At 42.1% G+C, this 23150-nt stretch overlaps 4 protein-coding genes across 4 annotated transcripts; all 4 read left to right on the top strand.

Moving 5' to 3' along the window:
- The first annotated feature begins 1124 nt into the window (after window positions 1-1124).
- On the top strand, window positions 1125-5084 carry hoxd12a (homeobox D12a). The gene is made up of 2 exons (XM_052082452.1): window positions 1125-1759; window positions 3574-5084. Exons 1-2 carry the CDS (start codon window positions 1189-1191, stop codon window positions 3813-3815), a joined length of 813 nt encoding a protein of 270 aa, XP_051938412.1. The 5' UTR covers window positions 1125-1188; the 3' UTR covers window positions 3816-5084.
- Window positions 5085-8150: 3066 nt separating this feature from the next.
- On the top strand, window positions 8151-11022 carry hoxd11a (homeobox D11a). The gene is made up of 2 exons (XM_052081549.1): window positions 8151-9112; window positions 10746-11022. Exons 1-2 carry the CDS (start codon window positions 8527-8529, stop codon window positions 10979-10981), a joined length of 822 nt encoding a protein of 273 aa, XP_051937509.1. The 5' UTR covers window positions 8151-8526; the 3' UTR covers window positions 10982-11022.
- Window positions 11023-11046: 24 nt separating this feature from the next.
- Window positions 11047-19088, top strand: hoxd10a (homeobox D10a). The gene is made up of 3 exons (XM_052081548.1): window positions 11047-11616; window positions 13222-14154; window positions 17199-19088. The coding sequence occupies exons 2-3, from the start codon at window positions 13473-13475 to the stop codon at window positions 17471-17473; spliced, it is 957 nt and encodes a 318-aa protein (XP_051937508.1). The 5' UTR covers window positions 11047-11616; window positions 13222-13472; the 3' UTR covers window positions 17474-19088.
- Window positions 19089-19773: 685 nt separating this feature from the next.
- On the top strand, window positions 19774-21416 carry hoxd9a (homeobox D9a). Its single transcript, XM_052081550.1, has 2 exons — window positions 19774-20417; window positions 20757-21416. Exons 1-2 carry the CDS (start codon window positions 19901-19903, stop codon window positions 20999-21001), a joined length of 762 nt encoding a protein of 253 aa, XP_051937510.1. The 5' UTR covers window positions 19774-19900; the 3' UTR covers window positions 21002-21416.
- Window positions 21417-23150: the final 1734 nt, after the last annotated feature.

Genomic DNA, 23150 nt, shown 5'->3' on the forward strand with positions numbered 1-23150 from the left:
ACACAAAAAGTTATATACAAATCAAACCATTAGGAATGCCTGGTTCAACAATTGAAATGCTTGACACAGCATTACGTAATAAATACGAAATATAATGAGATAGCAGACCGGTGTGAGTCAAATGTGGTGTGTTTTGACCGTATTGGTATCATTTTTTTCAGTATTATTTGTGGAAACTGCGGGGTGAAAAACAACCCAATTTGAGTCAGAAATTGGACTGACCCGCTACTTAGGGAAATTTGACTCACCTTCATGGGTGGTTTTGTACCAAACTATCACCAAAATTTGATATTGCTTTAGACAAAACAACGTAAAATGGGGTCAAATTGACAAAAGTAGCGGGTTGGTCCAGTTTTTGACCCAAATTGGGGTTGTTTATGACCTGGTAGGTTTAATTGTGGATTATTTGCTCTTTTTGGTTGGCCTAACAACGCTGTAAAAGAAATAATAACAAAGTTGCGTGAACTAAAGATTTCAAAGCAAGTAACTTGGTAAAAAAAAAAAATCCGATCCGCTTGTCCTCACGCCAGTCAGGGGCAATTAAGTAGGGCAAGTCAGCCAAATATTGAACTTTTGCAAAGAAAATTGTCTTTCCCGCATTTTCTACAAAGAAAGTTTACAGAATTATTTATCCCATTGATGCGCCCTGCCCCCCTCCCCCATTAACTTAGCGAGGTGTAAAAGCAACTCAAAGAACTGTTTTGGAGCAAACAATATCCTTGGTTTGTTGTGCGTACGAAGGTTGCCAAAAATATCAATAATTTAATATTTTAAAGTTGTCCTAACTTAAATGACTGTCCCCCCCCCCCTCCCAAATATAAGTTGTGTGTTTTTTTATTGTGAAAAACCTCTCGTGTGCATCCCCAAAGTAAAACCTCCTGCTCCTGTCATAGAGGCTTTACGGTTTTTTTATGCCCATAAATCAGACGAAAGGTGAAAATGGATGAATTCAGGCACGCACACGCGCACGCGCACACGCACACGCGCGCACACACCCACACACACACGCTATGCTCACCATCGTGGAATGATCGGTCTCGCTCTATTCGGAGCTTTCACGCAGGGTGGGGCCGCCGTGCGCACTTTGCATATCACGTGATCAGCCGTTGACAAATCACCAATTAGCTAGCCGTTAGTCTTGAGAAGTTGCTAAGGCGCTTCGGGAGCAGCGTGCGCGCGGCCAGCTCCATGGCAATGTGCGAACGGAACCCTCTGAGCCCGCCGGGCTACGTCGGACCTCTGTTGACCCCCGAGACGCTCTACTTGTCCAACTTGCGAGGCGCCAACCCCGGGCCGCACCACATGCCCCCGCTGCATCACCACCACCACCATCACCATCATCACCACCTCCCCTACAACCGGAGGGCAGAGCTGTGCACGCTCCCGTGGTCAAGTTCGTGCGCGTCCGGGGCGCCCACGCAGAGCCGCGCCTTTGGAACCTACTGCCCGACGTTTCGCCCCAACTCGACCGCGCCCGGAACAAACAACAACGCCGCCGCCGCCGTCGCCAACAACAACATCGGCGAGAAGTCTCCCTTGCAAGAAGAGACGCCACCGCGATGCCCGCAGGGCGCAGACCACAAGGCGCCGCAGTCGGGCGCACCTCACGAGGTTTACGCCGAGGAGCTGCGAGGATACTTGGACGGGCACGGTTCCCTTGCGGGCCATCTGGAGCAGGAGTGCGCGAGACGACTGCACGGAAACAACAAGCAGCAAGACATCGCCCGGCCTCCTTCCACTCTCGCGTGTTTTGCTGAAGGTCAAGTAGCCCCTTTTTTTTCCTCCCTCCCCCCCCATTGTTAAGCAACTCGCTGTTGAAATATCCTGCAATCATGTCTATTCACAACATGTGTATAACAGCTTTCTGATCTGTCGGCGATTATCAAACACTGTTACGTCTGCAAGAAATCAAGTGGACCACTCATTCTCTGCGGGATGCTTTTCAAGATCAAATTCAAGCACTTTTTCAAGCACTTTCAAGGTCATGGACAGACACGCAGGCAGATAGACAGAAACATAAATACTCTAGGGTTCCATGTCAGCTCCTTAAAGTGATTGCCTTCCTTTTATTTCTGATGCACAGCTGGAAGAATTATGCGTAATACCAGAGTATAATCATTCAAATATAGTCACCTTATTTTTTGCACACCTTTTTGAAACAAAAATAATCATTTAAAATAAACTTCTTTTGTGTGTGAAATGGAGCAATAATTTCCAACAGGCTGGATTCAATTAACTTTATTCTACATTTTAGGTCAATTTAGGCACCCATATAGTGCCTCAGACCGTATTACGTATAGATTCTGTCATAAATGGAAATATGTAGCTCAAATCGAAGTCACCATGTGTTTGTCATTACCACAGACAGACAGACAGACGGATAGACGGATAGACGTATAGATGGATAGATAGATAGATAGATAGATAGATAGATAGATAGATAGATAGATAGATAGATAGATAGATAGATAGATAGATAGATAGATAGATAGATAGATAGATAGATAGATAGATAGATAGATAGATAGATAGATAGATAGATAGATAGATAGATAGATAGATAGATAGATAGATAGATAGATAGATAGATAGATTCAGTTTGCCGTGGCCATTACAGCTTTTTTTTTAATTTATAAAAAAATCTCTTGAATTTTGTTCATTCAGAATATCACTAACAAATCATGTAGAAATTATTTTCTTCAATATTTTAAGATCCATTTCGCCATCCGCGTAGCACTATCGTCATGTCGGTGCTTCTCGCTGCGAAGGTAAATTAGAATAGACGTCACAAGATATTTATCAATCGATTAACACGGTATTTATCACTACAGGTAACCGCAATTTTGTAAGAAAAAAAAACTTTATTGACCCGGTTCTTGAAAAAAATGGTATTCACGTGCATTTTTCTCGAGTATTTTAAGGTCCGCCGTTCGCACAAAACTGTGCCATGTCTTTGTTCTTATGCAGCTGAGATTAAAACAGAAGTCAAATGGAAAAAGTTACCATGTCTTGTCATTGCCATATATCCATGCGGGCATAGATAACACGGCACTTCTACGAGTTAACTTGTGAGAAACCTGTAACTGCCGCATTGTACACAACTGTGCGCAAACAATAGAAAAATCACGTTTTCCCCCCAAATATTTTGGTGTATCGTTTAGCTCCTTTCAGTCATGCACGGTTATAATTCCCTCTGGGGTGCATTTTACTCTGTCTATTATAGACGAATATAGATCGTATCGGTGTATCTAAATACGGACAATATCGATTGTGTCCCGTGTGTGTGGTCCGAATTCAGATCGATCGACAAATTTCAAATGGTTCATATACTTAAACGCATTGTTTAAAACTAAATGTTATACAACAGTGGACTTGTTTGACTTACACTCTCTATTATGTATTTTGATTATACAGTATTTGTAGCTCTCTTTTTTGACACCCATGTGTCACGAGATTTGCATCGACAGGATATCTATCGATGCAATATCGATGCATCGATGGATAGCTATCTTTCACGCTCGATTAAACCGATATCAGAAGGCTAATCGTGCACGCGCGTGTGTGTGGGTGCAGGTGGCCCCTGGTGCTCGTCCCAGCAGGTGAGGAGCCGAAAGAAGAGAAAACCATACTCCAAGCCTCAGTTAGCTGAGCTGGAGAGCGAGTTCCTGCTCAACGAATTCATCAACAGGCAGAAGCGCAAAGAGCTGTCGGACAGACTGGAGCTGAGCGACCAGCAGGTGAAAATTTGGTTCCAGAACCGCAGGATGAAGAAGAAGAGACTCATGATGCGGGAGCAAGTCTTTGCTCCTTATTGATGGACTAAAAAAAAGAGAAAAAGAAGAAAGAAAGTAATAGAGAAAGAAAGAAGGAAGGAAAGAAAGAACGAAATGCTACATGTCTCGTGGACCACCACGGCAGCGCCACGTCACGTCACGCCACGTCTGACTGGATTGGGCTTTTATTTATAAATCCTGTGTGAAATGCTTGGAATCCCCGTCACGGCAGACATTTCACACTTGGCGGTGGCTGGTTTGGAGGCGCCCCAAACTCCACCGTGGCGTTTTTCCCCTCTCTGTCTTGTGTGTGGCGAGAAGCTCAAGTTCACGTTGACGCCCATTCGATTAGACGTATTACACATATGCATGCTTGTCTATTATTTGATTCGATCCATTTTATTGTAAATAAATACGTATTTTGTTCCCCAAACTACGCTTTGGGACTATGAAGAGTGATGATGTTCACTGCTGGAATGTGAATTTATTTCCACGTCTGAAGAACATTAGCCTAATAGTTTCGCTGCCTAGGTCATGTTTGAGAAGGTTTTCAGAAATCAAAGAGAACAGAACATATTCAATAAACAAGTAGCGTCCAGTTGCCTTGATGACTTAGAATCCAGAGACAAAAAATAATAAATAAAATTGGCGAGCAATGGCGTTAGCTTACTAGCTATGACGTCGATGAACGCTTCCTCAAAACGAAAGAGAGGGGAAAATAATTTTTAGCAAGCAAACTTCTAGCAGTTTAGCCATTTTAAAAACTACACACATATACATATATATATATGTATTCATTTGCTTGCTGGATTATTTTTTTCCCTTCCTTGGTTTGTGACTTCACCTATGCTAACAACGGGCTAACAAATATGGGCCTTAAGTGTAAAACGAGTTTGGCAATGAAGGTATTAAGCTAACGATATCTAGAAAAACAAAATGCTTGCTGTTTTTTTTTCTCATTTTGTGAAAACATCCAGATATGACTGATAGGCTACTATGCTATTAGGCTAATGATATCGTGGTAACGAGTTCAAGTTTATTTAGGCGGGAGTGCTGTTATGCTAATGATACGGAATTGGTCGCATGTTGTAAATAAACATCGATTTCTGACGGAAATGCATTTTTAGTACTTGTCAATGACACGTAGAATTAAAAGTAATTATATTTACGCAATACCATTTTTAAAGAAATATCTCTCTTTTTAGCCAACCTGTTTCCATACGCGTATCCAATTAATGGACAACAAAATAGGATTGTATAGAGCAGGATGACGTCATGTTGTTTATAATAAATACTAGTAGCTATCAAGTATTCCCTTTTGAGTCTTTGAAAGTCTTTTTCCTCATTTTATTTTTGTATTGAGGGGGAGGAAAATTTTACGGCAGCTGTTACTGTTACTATCTGTTATACAACTTCCACAAAACAACGGGCCAGTGAGCAACTTGTGTCACTTTCAAGGAAAATCAGAGCTTTTGTTTTGTACAACAGTCCGCTCCCCTATACACACACACACACACGCATACACACGCACACACACGCACACACACTGTTGCAAAGTCACTTGAAGGTGACCATAGCTGCATTTAGGTAAGTAAGAGAGTTTTATTATTGGAGGCCCTCACAAAATGCTTCACATCGTTAAAATACAGTTTACAGGATTACAGCATTTTAAATTGAAAAGATGATGGTAGAAAAAAAATCTATGCATTCAAAATGAATAAAATTAAACAGTCTGACTGGATTTTGGGTTTTAACCGCTTTCCATTGCTCATGCCAATAAACTGGACGAGCAGATCTTAATCTTACAGACCCCCAGACATTAGAAATTCGTGGGTGCGAATAAGGGTTAATCTTCCAATATCTTATTTAAAATGCGTGGTAACACGTCCTCGCCGCGGTATTGCGCTCTGGAAGATAACTAAGACCTCAAACGAGGCATCTTTTTTTGTGTGTGTTTTTTTTCTGGTGACTTTTTACTGCTGCTGCAAAGGCTCGCTTCCTCCGTGCGACGTTTCCGCCCCCCATTTTGTGACTTTATTGCTTTATTGCGGTAAAACGCGGCCAGACAGCGTCATTTAGCTCAGGGCCCTAAAGACAGTGGGGGTGCCAAAACAAAGTTAAGGTCAAGTTAGTGGACTGAGCATTCCAGCTTCCCACGCATTCTCATTTTTGCGGTGTCCTAACATATCTAATATACATAAAGAACCAATATGATCAAGCGGTTAGGAAGATGAATGAATGAATGAATGAATGATCAATTGTGAGCCGCGTCAGTCTTTTCCCTTGTTAAATAAATGGTGTGGTTCTTAGTCAATACGCTTTTTATTGTTTCTGTAACCAGAAACAGATAAAGTCGGACTTAATTTGATTCACAATATGACTGAGTCAACTATTGATCCATGCATATTTTGAGGATCGAGTTTTCTTTAAAAAAAAAAAAAAAAAGAGTATTCGTGGAATGTTGTTCGGTCATAACTGTGCTGAAAAATATGGACGAATAAGCTACAAATAAAGCAGGCAATACTAAACACAGTTAGCAGTAAAGTAAATACAATTTAAAAAGACACTGTTGGAAATCGTGACTGCACTTCATTTGGACTGAGTTTATTTTTTTTTTACATTATTTGTATAATAATGCAAGGAAGGATGATAAACAGAATCGTACAAATGAACGGTTCTATTTATCTCCCTCGTCTATAAGTGTGTGTGTGTGTGTGTGTATTTTTTTCAAATAAAACACGTGGCATATTTTACAGCAAATATAATGACACGAGGGTGTCAAAGGGAAGCAAAAATATACAAGACTCGTTCATCATTCACAACATGCAAGACTCATTAAGCTATGAAATGCATCTCTATTTGTTGGAATAATCTATTCTTTTAAATAGAAGCACACCTAAAAATAAAGCTTTTTTTTTTTTAAATAGTCTGTCGTAAAAATATTTTGTAGTGTATGTCAAAGTGCTTAGAGAGCACCTTTCCGAGACAAATTATTTTCAAGTTATCTTTTTTTTTGTGCCTTTAATTTGTCTCACATAAGAAAAGAAGGGAGCCAATTGCTTTCAGATGCTCAAGTAAATAAATAAAATAGAATAAAAAACTACTGCTCTGGGCTTTTTAGCCTTTCATGTGGTAACGTAACGCTTTAAAACTGCATAATGTGTTTATTGGGTGGGTGAGTGTGTGCGCGCGCGCGCGCGCGGCCGTGTTTGCAGTCGTCACACACAGTGCGCGTGGTTCAGTGAAGACTAAACAAGAAAGTTACTCTCCATTTTTACCTTTAAAATAGTGCCCCCCCCCCCCTCGGAATGTAATGCTGCAAAAAGATATTCACCACATAGACACCGGACGATCCAAGCTATTTATAGGCTGCAACTACACACTGCTTTTGATTTTAAAGTGTTGTTGTTTTTTTTTAAACAATGCAATCCGTCAGTAATCGGCATGGGAGCACAAGACAATACAGGCAAATGCAGCTAGAAGTAGAGTCCTACATTTAGTCTTTTATTTATGCACTTATTTATTGACATGCATGCTGTAGACAGTTTAGTGTGTGTGTGTGTGTGTGTGTGTGTGTGGGCGTGTCAGTTTCGGGTGAAAACATTTTAGGCGAAAACCTTTGTACATAAAGTCAATCAGATAGTGTTTCTATTCTAACTCAGATGAATTTATTGCTGGTATGTACATCTCAAATAACAATCGCAACATTGAGGGAAAATTCATTCCCTTTTATCTATCTATCGATAAATTGACACGAATTTGCAGCCATGTTCAACCCTACGCGTGCACCGTCGGAACGCTTGAGATTCGTGCACTGCGATTTATTCCTACCACTCCCTTCGTCCTCATTTGAGCCATCATCAAGCCTCTTAATTGCATTTTAAGTGCATATTCCTCAAGTTAATTTCTTGTACGATTGCTTATCACTTCCCTCGCGAGGGACGGGAATGGAAAGTGGGGAAGGGAAGTGTGCTCGTGTGTGTGTGTGTGGGGGGGGGGGGGGCGTGGGGGGTGGGGTGGTCCGTACGTGTTGTATTTATCCAAGCGTCTGTTTTATTGCGCGCAGGACAATAAAGAATGTCGAATTAGAAGCCATCGCGCGTTTGTTTAAGTGCGCCAAGCATCATATCGCCCCGGCGCAATGAGGCTTCAAGTGCACAATGACATGTGGCGTCTTTGTGCTGCTTTGCTGTTCTAACATGGACGTGCATGTGGCCTTGGCGGGGTTTTTTTTCTTCCTGCCGCCTCGTACGCCCTTCATTAATAAGGCTGGAGGTCAACGTCAATGCTTCCGCGTCCACGGACGGGCGTGGGAGGAGGTGTGGGTGGGTAGGGGTGTGTGGGGCAACCTCACGAACGGCAACTTGTCAACTTGTTGTCAATGAATGAAAATATTGCAGTTCCTCTTCTTCGTCTTGTACTTGTTCCCGATGGCGCAAGAGAGGAGTGCCCCCCCCCCACCCCCCTGGCATCCAGAGAGCCAATGAAGGCTCTCCCACCGTCTCACATGAGTTTCTCAGGACGGCTTTTTTTTTTTTTTTTTTTTTAAATGACCGATATTGATGTATGGTAATTTCTTGGCCGTGGATCACATGACACAATTACCTCAAGAATCGATCAAGATGTATAGCGAGCCCGCTCGCGGCTCTTTGCTTCGCGTCTGGGGCTGGTTGAGCGCAAACGGGCTAAGTTGAAAGGACACAAGCCGCGGAGAAGTCTCCTCCTCCGCTTTTCTCCAACCGTCGCCGCAGACATGACGGACTACGACGAGCGCGCGTCCAACATGTATCTGCCCAGCTGCACTTACTACGTCTCCACACCCGATTTCACGTCCGTCTCCTCCTTTTTGCCGCAAAGCACCTCGTGCCAGGTGAATTTCCCCTACTCGGCCAACATCGGACAACCTGTTCGCGAGGTCTCCTTCAGGGATTACGGACTGGAGCACCCGAGCAAATGGCACTACCGGGGCAACTACGCGTCCTACTACTCCTCGGAGGAGATCATGCACCGGGATTTGATCCAATCGTCCTTCAAGAGCGAGCCCCTGTACGGCGGCGGACACCACCACGCGGGCGCCGGCTCGCCTTGCAACCTCTTCCCCGGCGTGGGACGCAACGGGGTCCTACCGCAGGGCTTCGACCAGTTCTTCGACGGATCCAACAACCCGGACAAGAACGCCGCCGAGCCACCGCCGCCTCCGCTTCCGCCACCGCAGCCCAGGCAAAAAGATGGCGAGGACGCGGCCGGGGACGCCAAAGCGGACCGGGGCGCCGGAGACGCGACGGCCAGCGTGGACGACGACTCGTCGTCCAACTGTGGCGACAAGAACAGCCAACAGAGTGGGTTGTATAGCGCCCCTTTATTAGGGCAAGAGTCCAGCGTGGACAATGGCGTGTCCTTCGCCGCGGTCGCGCGCGCACGCTCGTGTGCGGGCTTTATAAGCATGCAAAAGCGTTTTATATCCCAATAAGATGTTCTTTACGGCAGTAAAGGCATTTACAATGGGAAACGGTTACCATACGCGCGCGCTTGCCCTTGCTGTACTCCGGTGGGCCAGCCTGTTGTATCAGGAGCCCCACAAAAGAGCTTTATTTACATCTTTCCAGTCAAGTTTCTCTCTTCTGGCGACATGAGCGTCACAAATAAACTGGCAACATCACCTTGAAAGGCAAGAAGTTTATCCCCCACCCCCCACCCAACCACCAACAACCAAATTTTCAAATTTATTATACTGATTCCAAAAGAAGAAATATTGTTACACGCCACGCGCGAATACAAGTGTCTAAAAGTAAATGTTTCCGCGCTATTTAAAAAAAAATAAGACTAATTTAAATGCAGTTTTCGCCATTACGTTTGTATAACCGGAAACGATGTGTGTACAATTATACCTCAAATGTTGCATTTCTGATTTACGACATAGGGGACGAATGAGATATACGCTGACCTTACCGCGCATATATGTGCGCAAAATAAGTGGGGAGGAAAATGTTTAAGTGTAGTTTTCATGATCGAGTTGGAAAGGAATCGGATTGATAAAAGTGCACTTTTTTCATGGGCGCCTAAAAAGGAAAAAGCAAACAAAAATAGTGCCGATTAATTTAAAAAACCACCATACCAATTATTGAAATACTGGTTTTTAATTTTAAATACGACTGGGTACTTTTCTATATTTAACGATTGTGTCAGTCTAAAAAACTGCCTCATCGTCGAATGTGTTTTTACATGAACACGAATAACCATTTGGGATTTTTTTAGCGTCATTTCCTGTGGCGATAATTGGATGAGCGAGCGATGGTCAAATAAGGAGAGAAAGCCTCATTGCTTTGCTTTGGTCATGATAAGTGTGCATCCTGCGCCGTATGCGTTTAACTTGAGACGACGTAAATGGAATGTAGTTGAATTTGAAGAGATAAACGCGTTACTGGGAGTCGTTTTATTGGGTCGTGGTGTTTGCACATGTCAAAAAGGGCTACGGTGAAAGCATGTTGTGCAATGTCATATATCTATATATATATAAATGCACCTATTGGTAATTTATGCATATGTAAATGCAAGTTACGTGGAATTCACTGAGAATGGTTGACAACCCCTTCAAAAATTTGCGTGCACCTCTTGCTCGTGTTACGCGTTCAATCAATAGCGTCACGCGTCGGCGTATTTTCTTTTTTTTTTTTTTGCGCGCGCAATATTTTGATAGCAATGTAAGCTAACTCTTTCAAAGCAAGCGGTTTACTGATGCTAACCAATGGAGAATCGCCCGACTGATTCTGTTAAATATGCACAAACAGTATGATGAAAAACTAAAAAGCTTGAAGTAGATGAAAATGAATTCTAGCGCAATACTGGATCACGCAAAAAGAAATCGCTCGTATATTTTCACACACTTTTCGAAAAAAAATGAATCTCTGTTTGATTTTGTTTCTGCTTTCTTTCCAACTTTCCCAATTCCCCGTCTTGTCCGTTTGCGTCCAGCCTCGTCCAGCAAGTCACGGAAGAAAAGGTGTCCCTACTCCAAGTACCAGATCCGAGAACTTGAACGAGAGTTCTTCTTCAACGTCTACATCAATAAGGAAAAGCGCCTGCAGCTCTCCAGGATGCTCAACCTGTCCGACCGCCAAGTCAAGATCTGGTTCCAAAACAGACGAATGAAGGAGAAGAAGCTCAACCGCGACCGTCTACAGTACTTCACTGGCAACCCCCTCTTCTGATACACAGTACAAATACACTAACAATACTCATATATAATATATATATAATATATATATATATATATATATATATATGCCAAAGACTTGCTTCCTTCTGCATATGTCAGGCGCCATTTGTTCGAAACGGCAGTGTGACGTCACGCCTCTACTTCAATTTTATTTATTAATTTCTCCTGGGCTGATCAACCAACTATTTTTTGGAATATTATTTATTCGTGCGTATGTCCATTTAAAGGATGCATGTCATGTGGTGTATACGTGTCAAGCAAATATGTAAAACTAAATAAATAACAGCTGACAGGGAAACTTTTTTTTAAGCCTTGGGAGAAATGTGTCTCCTCACGCCTTTATTTCCCCTCCTTTCACACACTGGATTGTTTACTAAACCTTGAACCGTCTAGACACAATCATAAAAGCAGCTGTAAACTGCTAAATAAGGGGCTATTGGACATTCGAGGCCCCCACCCCCCCTTAACCTCGCCTTCATCCAACTTCTCCACATGCAGACCTTCTTTTCCTGCCTCAAAGTACAGTTGCAAATGTCCAAGGAGCCGGAGACATCTTTTTTTGGGACAAATGTTGGACATTCAACATGAACCAACCTGGATGTGGACTTTGGGGTTTTCTCAATGGACGTGAGTGTGACTGCCTCATTCTCCTTAAATCCATGTGATGAGATGCGTTGATGTATTTTTAATTCGAATTGACCGGGGAAAAAAGGGGGGCATTAAATAAATTTGACGAAGCGTTTAATTGCTTTGCCATCAAAATCCAGCAGTGAAATGACATTAGCGACTTTGTACGTCGTTTTGGAAAACGACCACAAGAGGGCAGCCTTGTAATTTCGTAGAGTGGGTTGAAGAAATCTACGAAACAAACTGACTTAATGATTACAACACATGTTGGTTTTGCGGTTTATTTTCGGCTCAGTCCCACGGATGTGTGTGTATGTATTTATATATATACACACATACTATTTTATTTAACGTTAACATTTTTAAGCTTTATTTTGAGCATCAGTGGCGAGTTCATAATACGTAACAAAACACACCGATCAATAATCCATGAATAGTGTAATAATTATTCTCTCTGTATGTACAATCTTTTTTTTTTTTAAACTTGAACGCACAAATTTTCCCTATGCTGGGATTTCATGAGGATTCCTTATACAGATCCTCTCATTTAACGTCTCGGTGCAATCATTTAACGTCTCGGTGCAAATGTAACACCCACTAAAACTGTGCTCCACCCCGATTGTATTTTGCTTTAAGATATATTTAAAAAGTGTGTAATTATACTCACGCGTATTTTTTTCAAGGGTTTGTCGTTGAGACATATTGTGTACATAATGTGTGTGTATGGTGACGCATGTAAAAGGAAAATAAAAAAACGACATTACAGTTCCGTGTTTCGCGTCATTGACGAAAACGGTTTATAATTTCATTCTCGATTTCAATGTTCAAAATGTGCTGAAACAAAGTCGGGATTTGAACTACTTGTAACTAATGTAGCAGGAACATGTTTTTTTTTAATTGGTTGCTTAAAATGTTTTTCTTTATCAATTTTAACATGACTAAAAAAAAAAGATGTATTTTTGTCCCGCAACAATTTGCTTTATCTGCTACTTTTTGCAAATTGCCATTTGTGCAGACAAAAACAACCACAGAAACAAAATAACCCAATTCCGCGTGCATGGAATAAATTATTTTCTGGGGAGAATAAATTTCTTCATCCTTCCAGAAGCGTTTAACAAGTTTTTCTACTCTGTTATTTGCGCTGTACGGTATTGTGTTTCACGGCAAAAAAAAAAAACCCACACACACACACAAAAACGTGTAGCAAAATCCTGACATGCAATCGATTTTAAATGAAGGGACTCATTGGAGAACTGATCACAAAAAGAAAGTAATTACAGAATGTAGTCGTACCCACGTGGTTGACCACAAAACATGACGTAAACATGAAATACATTGCTTCAGATATTGTGGTCTCCGGATTGGAACGAGTGCTTTGAAGAAGTGTCACAGCTCGAGGTGAAACCATTTTAAATCAAAAGTAGAAGCAAAACATTTGTATCCTGAATCGGATATTGCTTATTGTACAAATAAATATATTGCTTGTGCTTGTGAAACAATTCACGGGAGGAAAAAACGACTTCGAGGAAAACAAATTGCGATGAGATAATGTTCCAAAATTGTTGATATATAAGGTGACCGTATATATTTTTTTCCCCGTTGAAGGACAATGTTAGACGCGCAGCCTCTGCTGCCAGGCCCCAACCACAACAAACCCCCACCCCCCACCACCTCAGCAGTGCTTGGTATGAACCAATTTCAAGTGCTGGTTCTAGGTGTCGCTGCAGACTGCGCCTTCGGGCTGCACTGCAGTGCGTGTCAAGGCCACTTTCAAAGCTCATTGGTGGGCTCGTCATGTGGTCCGCGCGCACGCCGACTCACGGCGCAGATATGTCAGCTTCCAGAGGACGGCCAAAATGTCCTTCCCCACCAACTCCGCTGCGGCTAACCCCTTCCTAATGGACGCTTTCGCGTACACGCCGTCCGCGTCCGACTACGTGATGCAAACCTGTGGACTACAGGTGCCGTCTTTGGCCAAAAGGGGCGAGCTGGGCCACCACGGCGGGGCCACGAGCGTCCCCTCGTACTTCGCCCACCAGTGGGGCGAACCGGGCAGGGCGTGCAGACTTGCAGAGGCGCCCGTCAGTCCTAATAGTACGTACGCGCAGGGCATCAAGGAGGAAGGCAACTGCTGCATGTTCACCGAAAAACGCCTGCAAACTGTCGGCCAGCAGCCAGACGCCCCCCTCCGCGCGTACTCCCCCCTTGCGGCCGAACCGAACCGAGCCGACGCCCCCGAGGTTCCAGTTCCGGGCTATTTCAGACTCAGCCAAACGTACGCCGGCGCGAGGCAGCACTGCCCCCAGCAGCCGAGCCCGACGTTGATGCAGCTGGACCGGGTCGGACCGCAACCGCAGCCCGCAACAAAGGACGCCCCGCCGCGCAGCCCCGTGGCCGCGGCGAGCCCGGCGGAGCGCTGCACATCCAGCGTGGAGGAGGAGGAGGAAGAAGAAGAAGAAGAAGGAGAAGAGGAAGAGGAGGAGGAGGACGACAAGAGACAGTCGAGTCCCGAGCTGCTGGTGCCGCGGGATGCCAAAGGTGGGTTTGGCCTCCAGCGTCGTAAAAGCGAAAATAAAAACACAAACAAGCCTCTGCAGTCATAATGTTTAATGAGAGGCTTTGGACGCCCGCGCGCTGTCGCGTCTCTTCGTGCGCGTTCACGATACTTTGCAATGATACCCCCCATTGTATTTTTTATTTGCCAAGATTGGGGCCGCAATGCTATAAGTGAACTTTTCTCCTGTGCAAGTTCTTTTTTTTTTTTTTTAAAAAAGGGGGGGGGGTATGCATGGGCCTCCGGTTTTGTTGAAAGGGAAAACGATATTTAAATGTTTAAGTAACAATACATTTATTTGCAAAGGGGCTTGGATGTGGTGAAATAAACGCATTGAAATCATGTACTTACGGAGTAAGATGAGAATTATTAGCCCCGAAGGAACTATTCATTTTCCCCTCAAAAGGGCCCGAATGTTTGCAATATTCCTAAAATGTTACGCTGTAGAAACACATGTTCCGGGTTCCATTTGACGCGAGAAGGGAAATAAATATTCAGTGTGAAAACATGAAAAATGTGGTGTACACGGAGATGAACTGTGAAAATTCAATAGCGTGGTGTGAATTTGTGCTTTCATAAATCGCAGCAGCAAAGTAATGATTCAATCAGTCCCGATCGATCTGAATTCAATTGAAGGGACTGTAGTCAAAAACTCCCAAATTTTAAGAAGAAATTAAATAAAACTAAACTGCCCGCGATACCCTCCAAAAATATCAGTTAAAAGGCTAATATTTTTGTTCTTTTCATCCACCCCTCAATCAGTTAAAAAAAACAGCAACATTGTATTTCGTGCCGATCTTTGCAAACACTTCAGACAAAGTAATGGTGACGTCATTGGAGACAATAAACCGTTTTATTGGATTTCGTAAAGCGTTCCAGTTTTGACCGTAACGATTAACGTAAGCTTTGGTCACGCAAAACCTACTTGAGTGTTTAAATGATTTTGCATGCCATATACGTCCAATTTTGTTTCCAGCCCTCTGGCCACTTTTCCTTTTAGTCACGCTGTTCCTGATATGAGCCGAGATTATAACATTAGCGACGTCGTGTAATTTGACGTTGTTCAATGTCACGAGACTGTCAGGAAATTGATCCTTTTTTTTTACTTTAATTCTGTCTTTCTCCTTTTTTTTTTGCTTTTTTAATAACGCTTCACACTTGGCTTTTACTGCAGTTTAGCCTTAGGAAATTAGCCCCAATTAGTTGAGACTGTAACTTGCAATGATAACACCCTCCAATGTACAACCCCCCCCCCCCCGCCCCCGCTCCATTAACGCTTGCCACTTTTTGAAAACATGTACTATTTTATACCTAAAACAGCCTAGGTTAGTAGTGACGTTCATTATTTTGTTTAACTCTTGACGCTGGGCTTTTAGCAGTATGTAGACAAATATAACCATTTTTTTACCCTGAACACTTGACTGCAGGTATCACTTTTTGGTTTGGGTATAAAGAAATAATTCCTAAAATAGCCCTGCATTTTTCTTCCTCCACGTTATTAATCTTAACATTTCTCCCCCATTGGCTTTAGAAAAGTTACCCCCCAAAAAATCAACAACAAATCTGATTATTTTTGAAACAGTTTCGATTCAAAATCTGTCATGCTAGCACCCTCAAATGACAAACCTGTTTCGCTAGCAGCCTAAAAATAAGACCTTGGGTTACCCTTGGCACTGGACATTTCATCACAAAATGGTATTCTTCGATTTTTATCATTAGTTTGGAATACTTGCAATGAAGTGGAATTAAATAAATTGGCATCATTTCAAGCCCTGGACAAAGTACAAAACAATCCCCTAAGTGCTATTTTTAATTTGACTATCCTTTGAAATGGCTTGGTACCCATTAAGGGTCTTTTTTTTCATCCGTGACTTTTACCACATTTTGGTCTGGGAAAATATACAAATAATCCTCAAAATAGATTTAACAAAATATTCATTTGGATTACTTTTCATGTCTTGGAACTCTGAACTTTAGTACAGAGGTTTTATTTTTCCAGTCCTTTCAAGTGTTACAAAAATCGTTGAATGGATATATGGGTGTGAATTTCACCAATTTTGGCTTTGGAATTTTTTTTTAAACAATAGTTGACATTGTGACATGCATGCCAATCGTACTACTTTTTTTCTGTACTCCGCATCATGTGACTAAACACTTTTGGCCTTGGTGTAGAAGGGAGAGATGTGCCCCAGTTTTCACAAGTTTATCATGAGGCACCAAATTGGAGTTGTTTAGTGGATGCACGTTACATCTATTTTTATAAGAGTACATTCACTGCGGGTGTATTTAGATGTACATTGCTTATCCCTATGGGTGGTATAGCTTCAATGTTTTACAGTTTGGGAAACATATATTTTTTGCCCCTGAAATACGAGATGAGTCAGAAAATTTCCAATTTCCAGCCTTCTCAACCACACCTTCCTCCTGGAACTTGGAAGTATTCTTTCTTGTGCACTGACCTAAGCCAATGCCGTCAGATCTCTTTTGTGGACTTCCAAGTTGAGGGGAAAACCCAGAGTTTGTCAGATATGAAAGGAATTGTTTGTGAGGAAGGTCCTGGAACATTTCAGATGTATTTCATATATCCTTAAAACTGCTGGGTCCAGTTTTATACCTCCTTGTTGTATTAAAATAGTGACACGATATATGAGGTCAAATTATCAACCGGCACAGCACTGGCTTTGAACCGGGTCCGCTATTTTACCCAACTTGGGTTCGTTTTGATCCAAATTTTAAGTTACTTTTAGACAAAATGACCTCGGTTTTTGTAACCGGTTTCCTAGTCTCTTTAACTCATCAATATGGGTGATTATTAACCCTTGTTGGATCTAAACCTTGAATAAATGGAGTCCGTCAAATCCTCAACCCACTGCACTGGGTGGAAATAACCCAGCATATTTTGGTCCCATCACTGGGTTAGCTAGTCCACCCAATTTGTCTTACTTTTAACCCAGCAGTTTTCTTAAGAGTGTCTCCTTGGATGTGTGGTACATCATGTCTCAATCCTGGTATGTTTTTCTTTTCCCAGATCACAATCCCACCACCCAAAGCGGCAGCTGGTTGACAGCCAAGAGCGGGCGGAAGAAGCGCTGTCCCTACACCAAGCACCAGACCTTAGAGCTGGAGAAGGAGTTCCTGTTCAACATGTACCTGAGCCGAGAGCGCCGGCTAGAGATCAGCAGGAGCGTCAACCTGAGCGACAGACAGGTCAAGATCTGGTTCCAGAACCGCAGGATGAAGCTCAAGAAGATGAACCGCGAAGGTCGAGTGCGGGAATTGAACTGCAATCTCACTTTCTCTTGAAGTGTCATGTGGATTCCCTGTAGTAGTATTGATGCATCATGTTCGCACTACACAGGTGCCTTGAGATACGAGATACGATACACTCAAATCGTCTTTTCCTATTGAAATGAATAGAAATGCCATTAATCTGTTCCAGATGTTTTTGTTTATGTTTTGAATAAGAAAAAAACAGCACTCTATAAAATTGTACTTCAATAAAACATCGTGTACACTCATCAATGATAGACTAATTGGGGTTCATTTTACTGAACTAGCACACAAAACCACCCCCAAATTCATTTCGTATGGACCAACTCAAACAATTGGGTCGTTTTGGGTAAAAACAACAACAACAACAAAAACACAATGTAGTGGATCAGTCCATTTAGAACGACAAAGCATTAGAAGTTTTTTTAAAAATCAAAACTTCATGCTAAAATGCAAATCAGCGCTTTTTAGTATGCCCCCGTCGACCACCAGGAGGCAGCATTGTATAAGACAGACACAAACAAAGAAGAATTTGTTTTTCTACTACCGCTCAGTAAGTTGCCATAATATTCAATACTTTTCGTAGAATATATGTCTGTGAGTATCGTGATATATATCTCGAGTGTTCTACCATCCATTTCAACATGCTTCAAGGTTTGTAAAACCATGACTATTGATGCTCACTGTTAGCATATCAATGGCATTTTCTACTTATGTTAGCATTAAGCTAGTGAGGGTGGGTCGCTCCTAAGGCATCATAGCTTGCTAATTTGAAATACTAAGTAAATTCTCGGAGTTTTATGTTTAATTGGACAGTAAACTTCAATTGCAGTGGCAAAAACAGCTTGAAACCTCTTTCGTTTTTAATGGTCGCTATTTGCCAAACCGCTGCTTATTGTGAAGTGAACTGAATTAAGTTCAGGACTTTTAGATAATATTTGCACTCATGAGACCCCCATCCCCTAAAAAAATTTGTATCAGGAATAACTCGTCAAGCAAGTCACTCGTATCTCAAGGCACCTTCATATTATCTTTACAATTTTCACTTTTGGTTTACTGTGGCAGTGGACGTTGCTTGGTGTTATTTCTCACACGATTTGGGTCCGACATTATTGGCCAGTTCAACGGTCACTTTATTAGGCACACTCACACAATCTTATGAAGCGTTTCACAACATTTATTGAGCACATAGGCATGTACTTATTTTACATTTGAAAAAAAAACGGACAAAAATCTCAGAAAAAAAAGGTGTCACTATACGTCACTGGCATGGATAGATACATTAAATATCGTCATTTTTTGGACCAACAAAGTAAAATGGGATCATTCTGAACACCGCTTCAAAAATAACCATATTGTAGTGATTGAAGTAGTGTCCAATTACACCGTATCATATTCAGAGTTGATTGTAATATTGTTTTGTGTGGAGTCCCTAGTAAAGTGGTCAGTGTGATGTAGATTTCTGCAGATAGGTGCCCACTGTCCGTGTGTTTCTGTGTATGGTCGTGTTGGCGTGTGAAGCATGAGCTCAGCACAAAATGTGTTCCCACTGGCCTGTGAATGGGCTCAAAAACAAGGTTCATGTATGCTTTATATGTGTTGCATGTGGTGGCATGTACAATCTCTTGCAATAAAATGATCAACACTGCTTGTGTACAGTTTTGTTTTCTGTGTCGGAATTGTACTTATTAATATTACATTTGAAATGTTATACAATGATAAAAAGGGAGTTGTGCAAATATCAAATGAGGCCAAGGAGAATTATTTTTTAAATTTTAGTGCTCACTTTTGGTTAGAGTCCAAAATGTATTTTTTTTGCAAAACAAAAATTAAAGCTACATTTAAATTGGAACATGCTGATGTGCTTCCTCAAGTCTTTTTTTTAATAGATGACGTGTATACTCACACACTCCATAAAACATTTATTGATACACATATATATTAGGTCAGTAGCGTCATTATTATTACTCTCTTAATATTTAATTCCCGATTATTCTAACTCTGTGTGAACAAAAAACATGTTTCTAAGTCGATTAGGAAGATCGGCGCCTGTTATTTGTTCATTTTTCATTTATTTTAACATTTGTTTTTACATCTATTTTATTAGGATTCCAGGAGTCTATAAAGTATTTACTGAGAGTAACAAAACGAGCTTTCACGTGAGCGCGCGCGACGTATGTGTTGTAGTTAGTTAATTGTACACACGTAATCGAGTCGTGTTTATTTCTCCTATTCAAATCAGAGAGGGGGGGGGGGATAAAATACGAAAAAAAAAAGCAAAGGGGTGCATTAAGGTAGGCTTGATTTACTGGCAGTATTAGTAAATATGATCACGTGCTCCGTGTAACCAATCCGTGCAGACGCAGGCGAGCAAAAAATACTATGATTGTTCATAGAGGGGAGCTTCCCCCTTAAGAGTGCGAGTCGTTTTATTTTGAGTGCTCGCATCAAAACAAAAAAATGTCTTCCAGCGGCGCCCTAGCCAGCTGCTACGCGGACGCCGTTCTCGGTCCGGACGCGGAGGACGTGTACGGCTCGCGCTTCATTCAGCCTCCCCCGCACACGATGGCCCCCACCAGGCCACCGGGCGCCGGGGAGCACCTCGCTGACTTCTCCTCGTGCAATTTCGCTCCCAAATCCACCGTCTTCCCCCCGTCGTGGCCGCCGGTTCACCCACAGGGGCTCTACCACCACCCGTACGCGCACCAGTCCGACCCAAGATGCGTCGGGGCGCGATCCTGGATGGACCCGGTCCCCGACCTCGTCCCCCGCTTCGCCGGATTCCCCCCCGGCCGACGCGCGCCCTGTGCTCCGAAGCCGGAGCCTTCCCCGCCGAAGATCCGCGACGCCAAGCCGGGCCATGAGCCTCGAAGTCGGCCTTTTGTCGAGGATGTCCCCGAAGGTCCGGAGAGGGCGCAGAGTGGAAGTGAACTTTCCAACCACAGCGAGCCCAAAGAGGAGAAACAAGTTGACCCAAGTAAGTAGAAGCGCATGCATGCAAATCGCCCCCAGGGCTGATTTATAACTGTGTGAGCTGACTGCGTAAAACGGGATGTTTTACTGACCCATAAAAGTGTCCTGGAGCCCACTGCTACACCGCGGCCCAGTACGGACGGAATCCGCCCTGTTTTCTTTTTTTTTTGAGTTATTACACAGGATTCTGCACTTTTTTTTTGGTTGCGCGCATTGGGGGGTCAATCACAACACTCCCGAAATAGATGCTCGGAAGGAAACACCTGGATGGGAATGTAGGCTTCTCTTGTGTTTCCAAAAACAATCCATATTATTTTTTGTGGCTCCCAATTTGTGCACGCAGGCAACCCGGCAGCGAATTGGATCCACGCACGCTCCAGTCGAAAAAAGCGCTGTCCCTACACTAAATATCAGACTCTAGAGCTGGAGAAGGAGTTCCTGTACAACATGTACCTGAGCCGGGACCGGCGCTACGAGGTGGCCCGCATCCTGAGCCTGAGCGAGAGGCAAGTCAAGATCTGGTTCCAGAACCGCAGGATGAAAATGAAGAAGATGAACCGAGAGAGAGGCGGAAAGGAGCAGCTATAGGATTGCACTCAGGACGAGTTTGGATTTTTATTTTGAAAAAAAAAAAGAACACTATTTCTATGATTTGATTTCAAGGCACCCAAGAGGCACTGTGGATCACGTTCCGGTGAAGCCATCATTTCTCACTTGATTTTCTTTTTTTTTTTTTTTTTGCAATTGAATAAGGTGACAAAAAGGGACGTGAGTGTGTGTATGTTTACGTGTGGCATATATTTGCTTTTAGTTGTATATAAAGATTTTTCACCGTTCTTTTGTCTGACCTTTCTGTTGGAACACATTTGGAGGCAGGCAGCGTGCATTAGACACACAAAATGTCAAGTGTGTGTGTGTGTGTGTGTGTGTGTGTGATGCGTTTAGTAATAAACAATGTTTTATCAGTAATACATCTGACCTTTCTGATAGAATTGCACATTTATTTGGAGGTGGTCATTCGCGCATCTGTGTGCGCGTGTGTGTGAGTCTCCACGGGTTGTTCTTAGATGTTCGATCGTTGTATATCAATTTTTTTACGACGCACGTCTTTTGGTGAACCCATTTTTTTTAGCAGGCGTGCGTGCATTGGACGTGGATTAAGCTTTTTTCAGTTGGCCAAAAACAAGCTTAAAAGTGAAAAAAATGTTTGCAAACTCATATATATATATATATATATATATATATATATATATATATATATATATATATATATATATATATATATGTAATATTTATAAAATATTCAGGAGAGCCTCGAAGTTGGTGATTTCTTATGTGTACCTAATCGTGTGACCGTGTATACATTTATATGTCGTTCCTTTTACAAACAAAGACATAAATAGTCAACTACATAAAGAATACTTTTGTGTAAAATCTGACAATCGTAATTCCGAATGAATGTCACCTCATTGTGCTGTGAATGAGGCATGATTCAAATGATCAGAGTGGTTCACATCTTATCCCAAATAAGGTTTCATTGGAGACTTTTCACTGGGGGTGTTTATGATCGGCCGATATCATTGTCCAGTTTGTGGGCTTTTAATGACTTTAGAACAGGAAGAAATAAAGTCATAGAGATGGCGAGACGTCTGGCCTAAATGAGTTTATTGGTCCAGGCAGTCAGTAATTACACCGAATCCTATTGAAGGCTCCTTTCCCCTCTCCGGGCCATTCTTTTTTTGTTCGTGTGTTGCTGACAATCCAAATGTGGACACAAGGGTGTCTGGCCGATGGATTCTTGCACAGGAAATCACCCCCACATCTTTGTGGTCATGCCGTTAATTCCTTAATTCTGCGCCCCACTGATGGAAAACTAAACTCCACTTCAACGACGTCGTGCCCCCTCCCCCCCTTGTGCTAGATAGTTCCGCCTAATGCGGAATGAAGACACAAAATTAACTTTTTTGAGGGGGTCACAGTTGTGTTCTGTTTATTTTCGCACGATCACTGGAGTCGCCATTTGGCGCTAGAGGGCGCTGTGGCTCTTTGAGTGTCAACGAAACAAAATGGCGACAAAAGGATCGATCAATCATGTACACTTTGATTAAAAGATGTTAAAAAGGACAAACATTGTTAAACGTAATAATGATCCCTGTATCCCGTGATGTCATTTGGTTTATATAATTACAAAACAAACGTACAAAAATGGGTGGTAGGTTACAAATAAGATAACCATGCATGTACAAAGAACCGTAAAGTCACTAAAACTATTGCTGCTTTTAATTAAAAATATCTGATCAAATATGATGGTCCATACTTTTTAAACGTTGTAATAAGTAGTGAAAACAACATTCATACCTCAAATATTTGGCTACAGTCTAACTCTTAGAAAATGTATGGAAGCATATACAAGAGTGATATGAGTCTTCTATAAAGTACTTGAATTCGATTAAAAATGCAAGTATCTTCAAAGAAAATCACTGATGTAAGTTAAACTCATCTTGTAGAACATTACTTGAGTTAAAGTCTTAAAAGTACTCAAATGTGATACACGAGTACAAGTACAATTGTCTTAACAACAAACTAACTTTCGTAGAATTTAAAATTACCTTGTAGAATATCACTTGAGTAAAAGTTTTAAGAGTCCCTGAAAGTCATACTTGGGTAAAAGTACAAATATTTAATCTGAACAGAAATTAATTTTGGTTGAGGTCAAAGAATTGTTGAATATTACTTG

This window comes from Hippocampus zosterae, chromosome 12 (assembly GCF_025434085.1).
Source record: "Hippocampus zosterae strain Florida chromosome 12, ASM2543408v3, whole genome shotgun sequence".
NCBI classification, from domain to species: Eukaryota; Metazoa; Chordata; class Actinopteri; order Syngnathiformes; family Syngnathidae; genus Hippocampus; species Hippocampus zosterae.

Bases quoted from the DNA above. Each gene is read 5' to 3' on its own strand.
- hoxd12a (XM_052082452.1), top strand. From the start codon at position 1,189: ATGGCAATGTGCGAACGGAACCCTCTGAGCCCGCCGGGCTACGTCGGA. The intron at 1,760-3,573 runs GTCAAGTAGCCC...GTGTGGGTGCAG, and splicing joins TCTCGCGTGTTTTGCTGAAG to GTGGCCCCTGGTGCTCGTCC.
- hoxd11a (XM_052081549.1), top strand. From the start codon at position 8,527: ATGACGGACTACGACGAGCGCGCGTCCAACATGTATCTGCCCAGCTGC. The intron at 9,113-10,745 runs GTGGGTTGTATA...GTTTGCGTCCAG, and splicing joins CGACAAGAACAGCCAACAGA to CCTCGTCCAGCAAGTCACGG.
- hoxd10a (XM_052081548.1), top strand. From the start codon at position 13,473: ATGTCCTTCCCCACCAACTCCGCTGCGGCTAACCCCTTCCTAATGGAC. The intron at 14,155-17,198 runs GTGGGTTTGGCC...TTCTTTTCCCAG, and splicing joins GGTGCCGCGGGATGCCAAAG to ATCACAATCCCACCACCCAA.
- hoxd9a (XM_052081550.1), top strand. From the start codon at position 19,901: ATGTCTTCCAGCGGCGCCCTAGCCAGCTGCTACGCGGACGCCGTTCTC. The intron at 20,418-20,756 runs GTAAGTAGAAGC...TTGTGCACGCAG, and splicing joins GGAGAAACAAGTTGACCCAA to GCAACCCGGCAGCGAATTGG.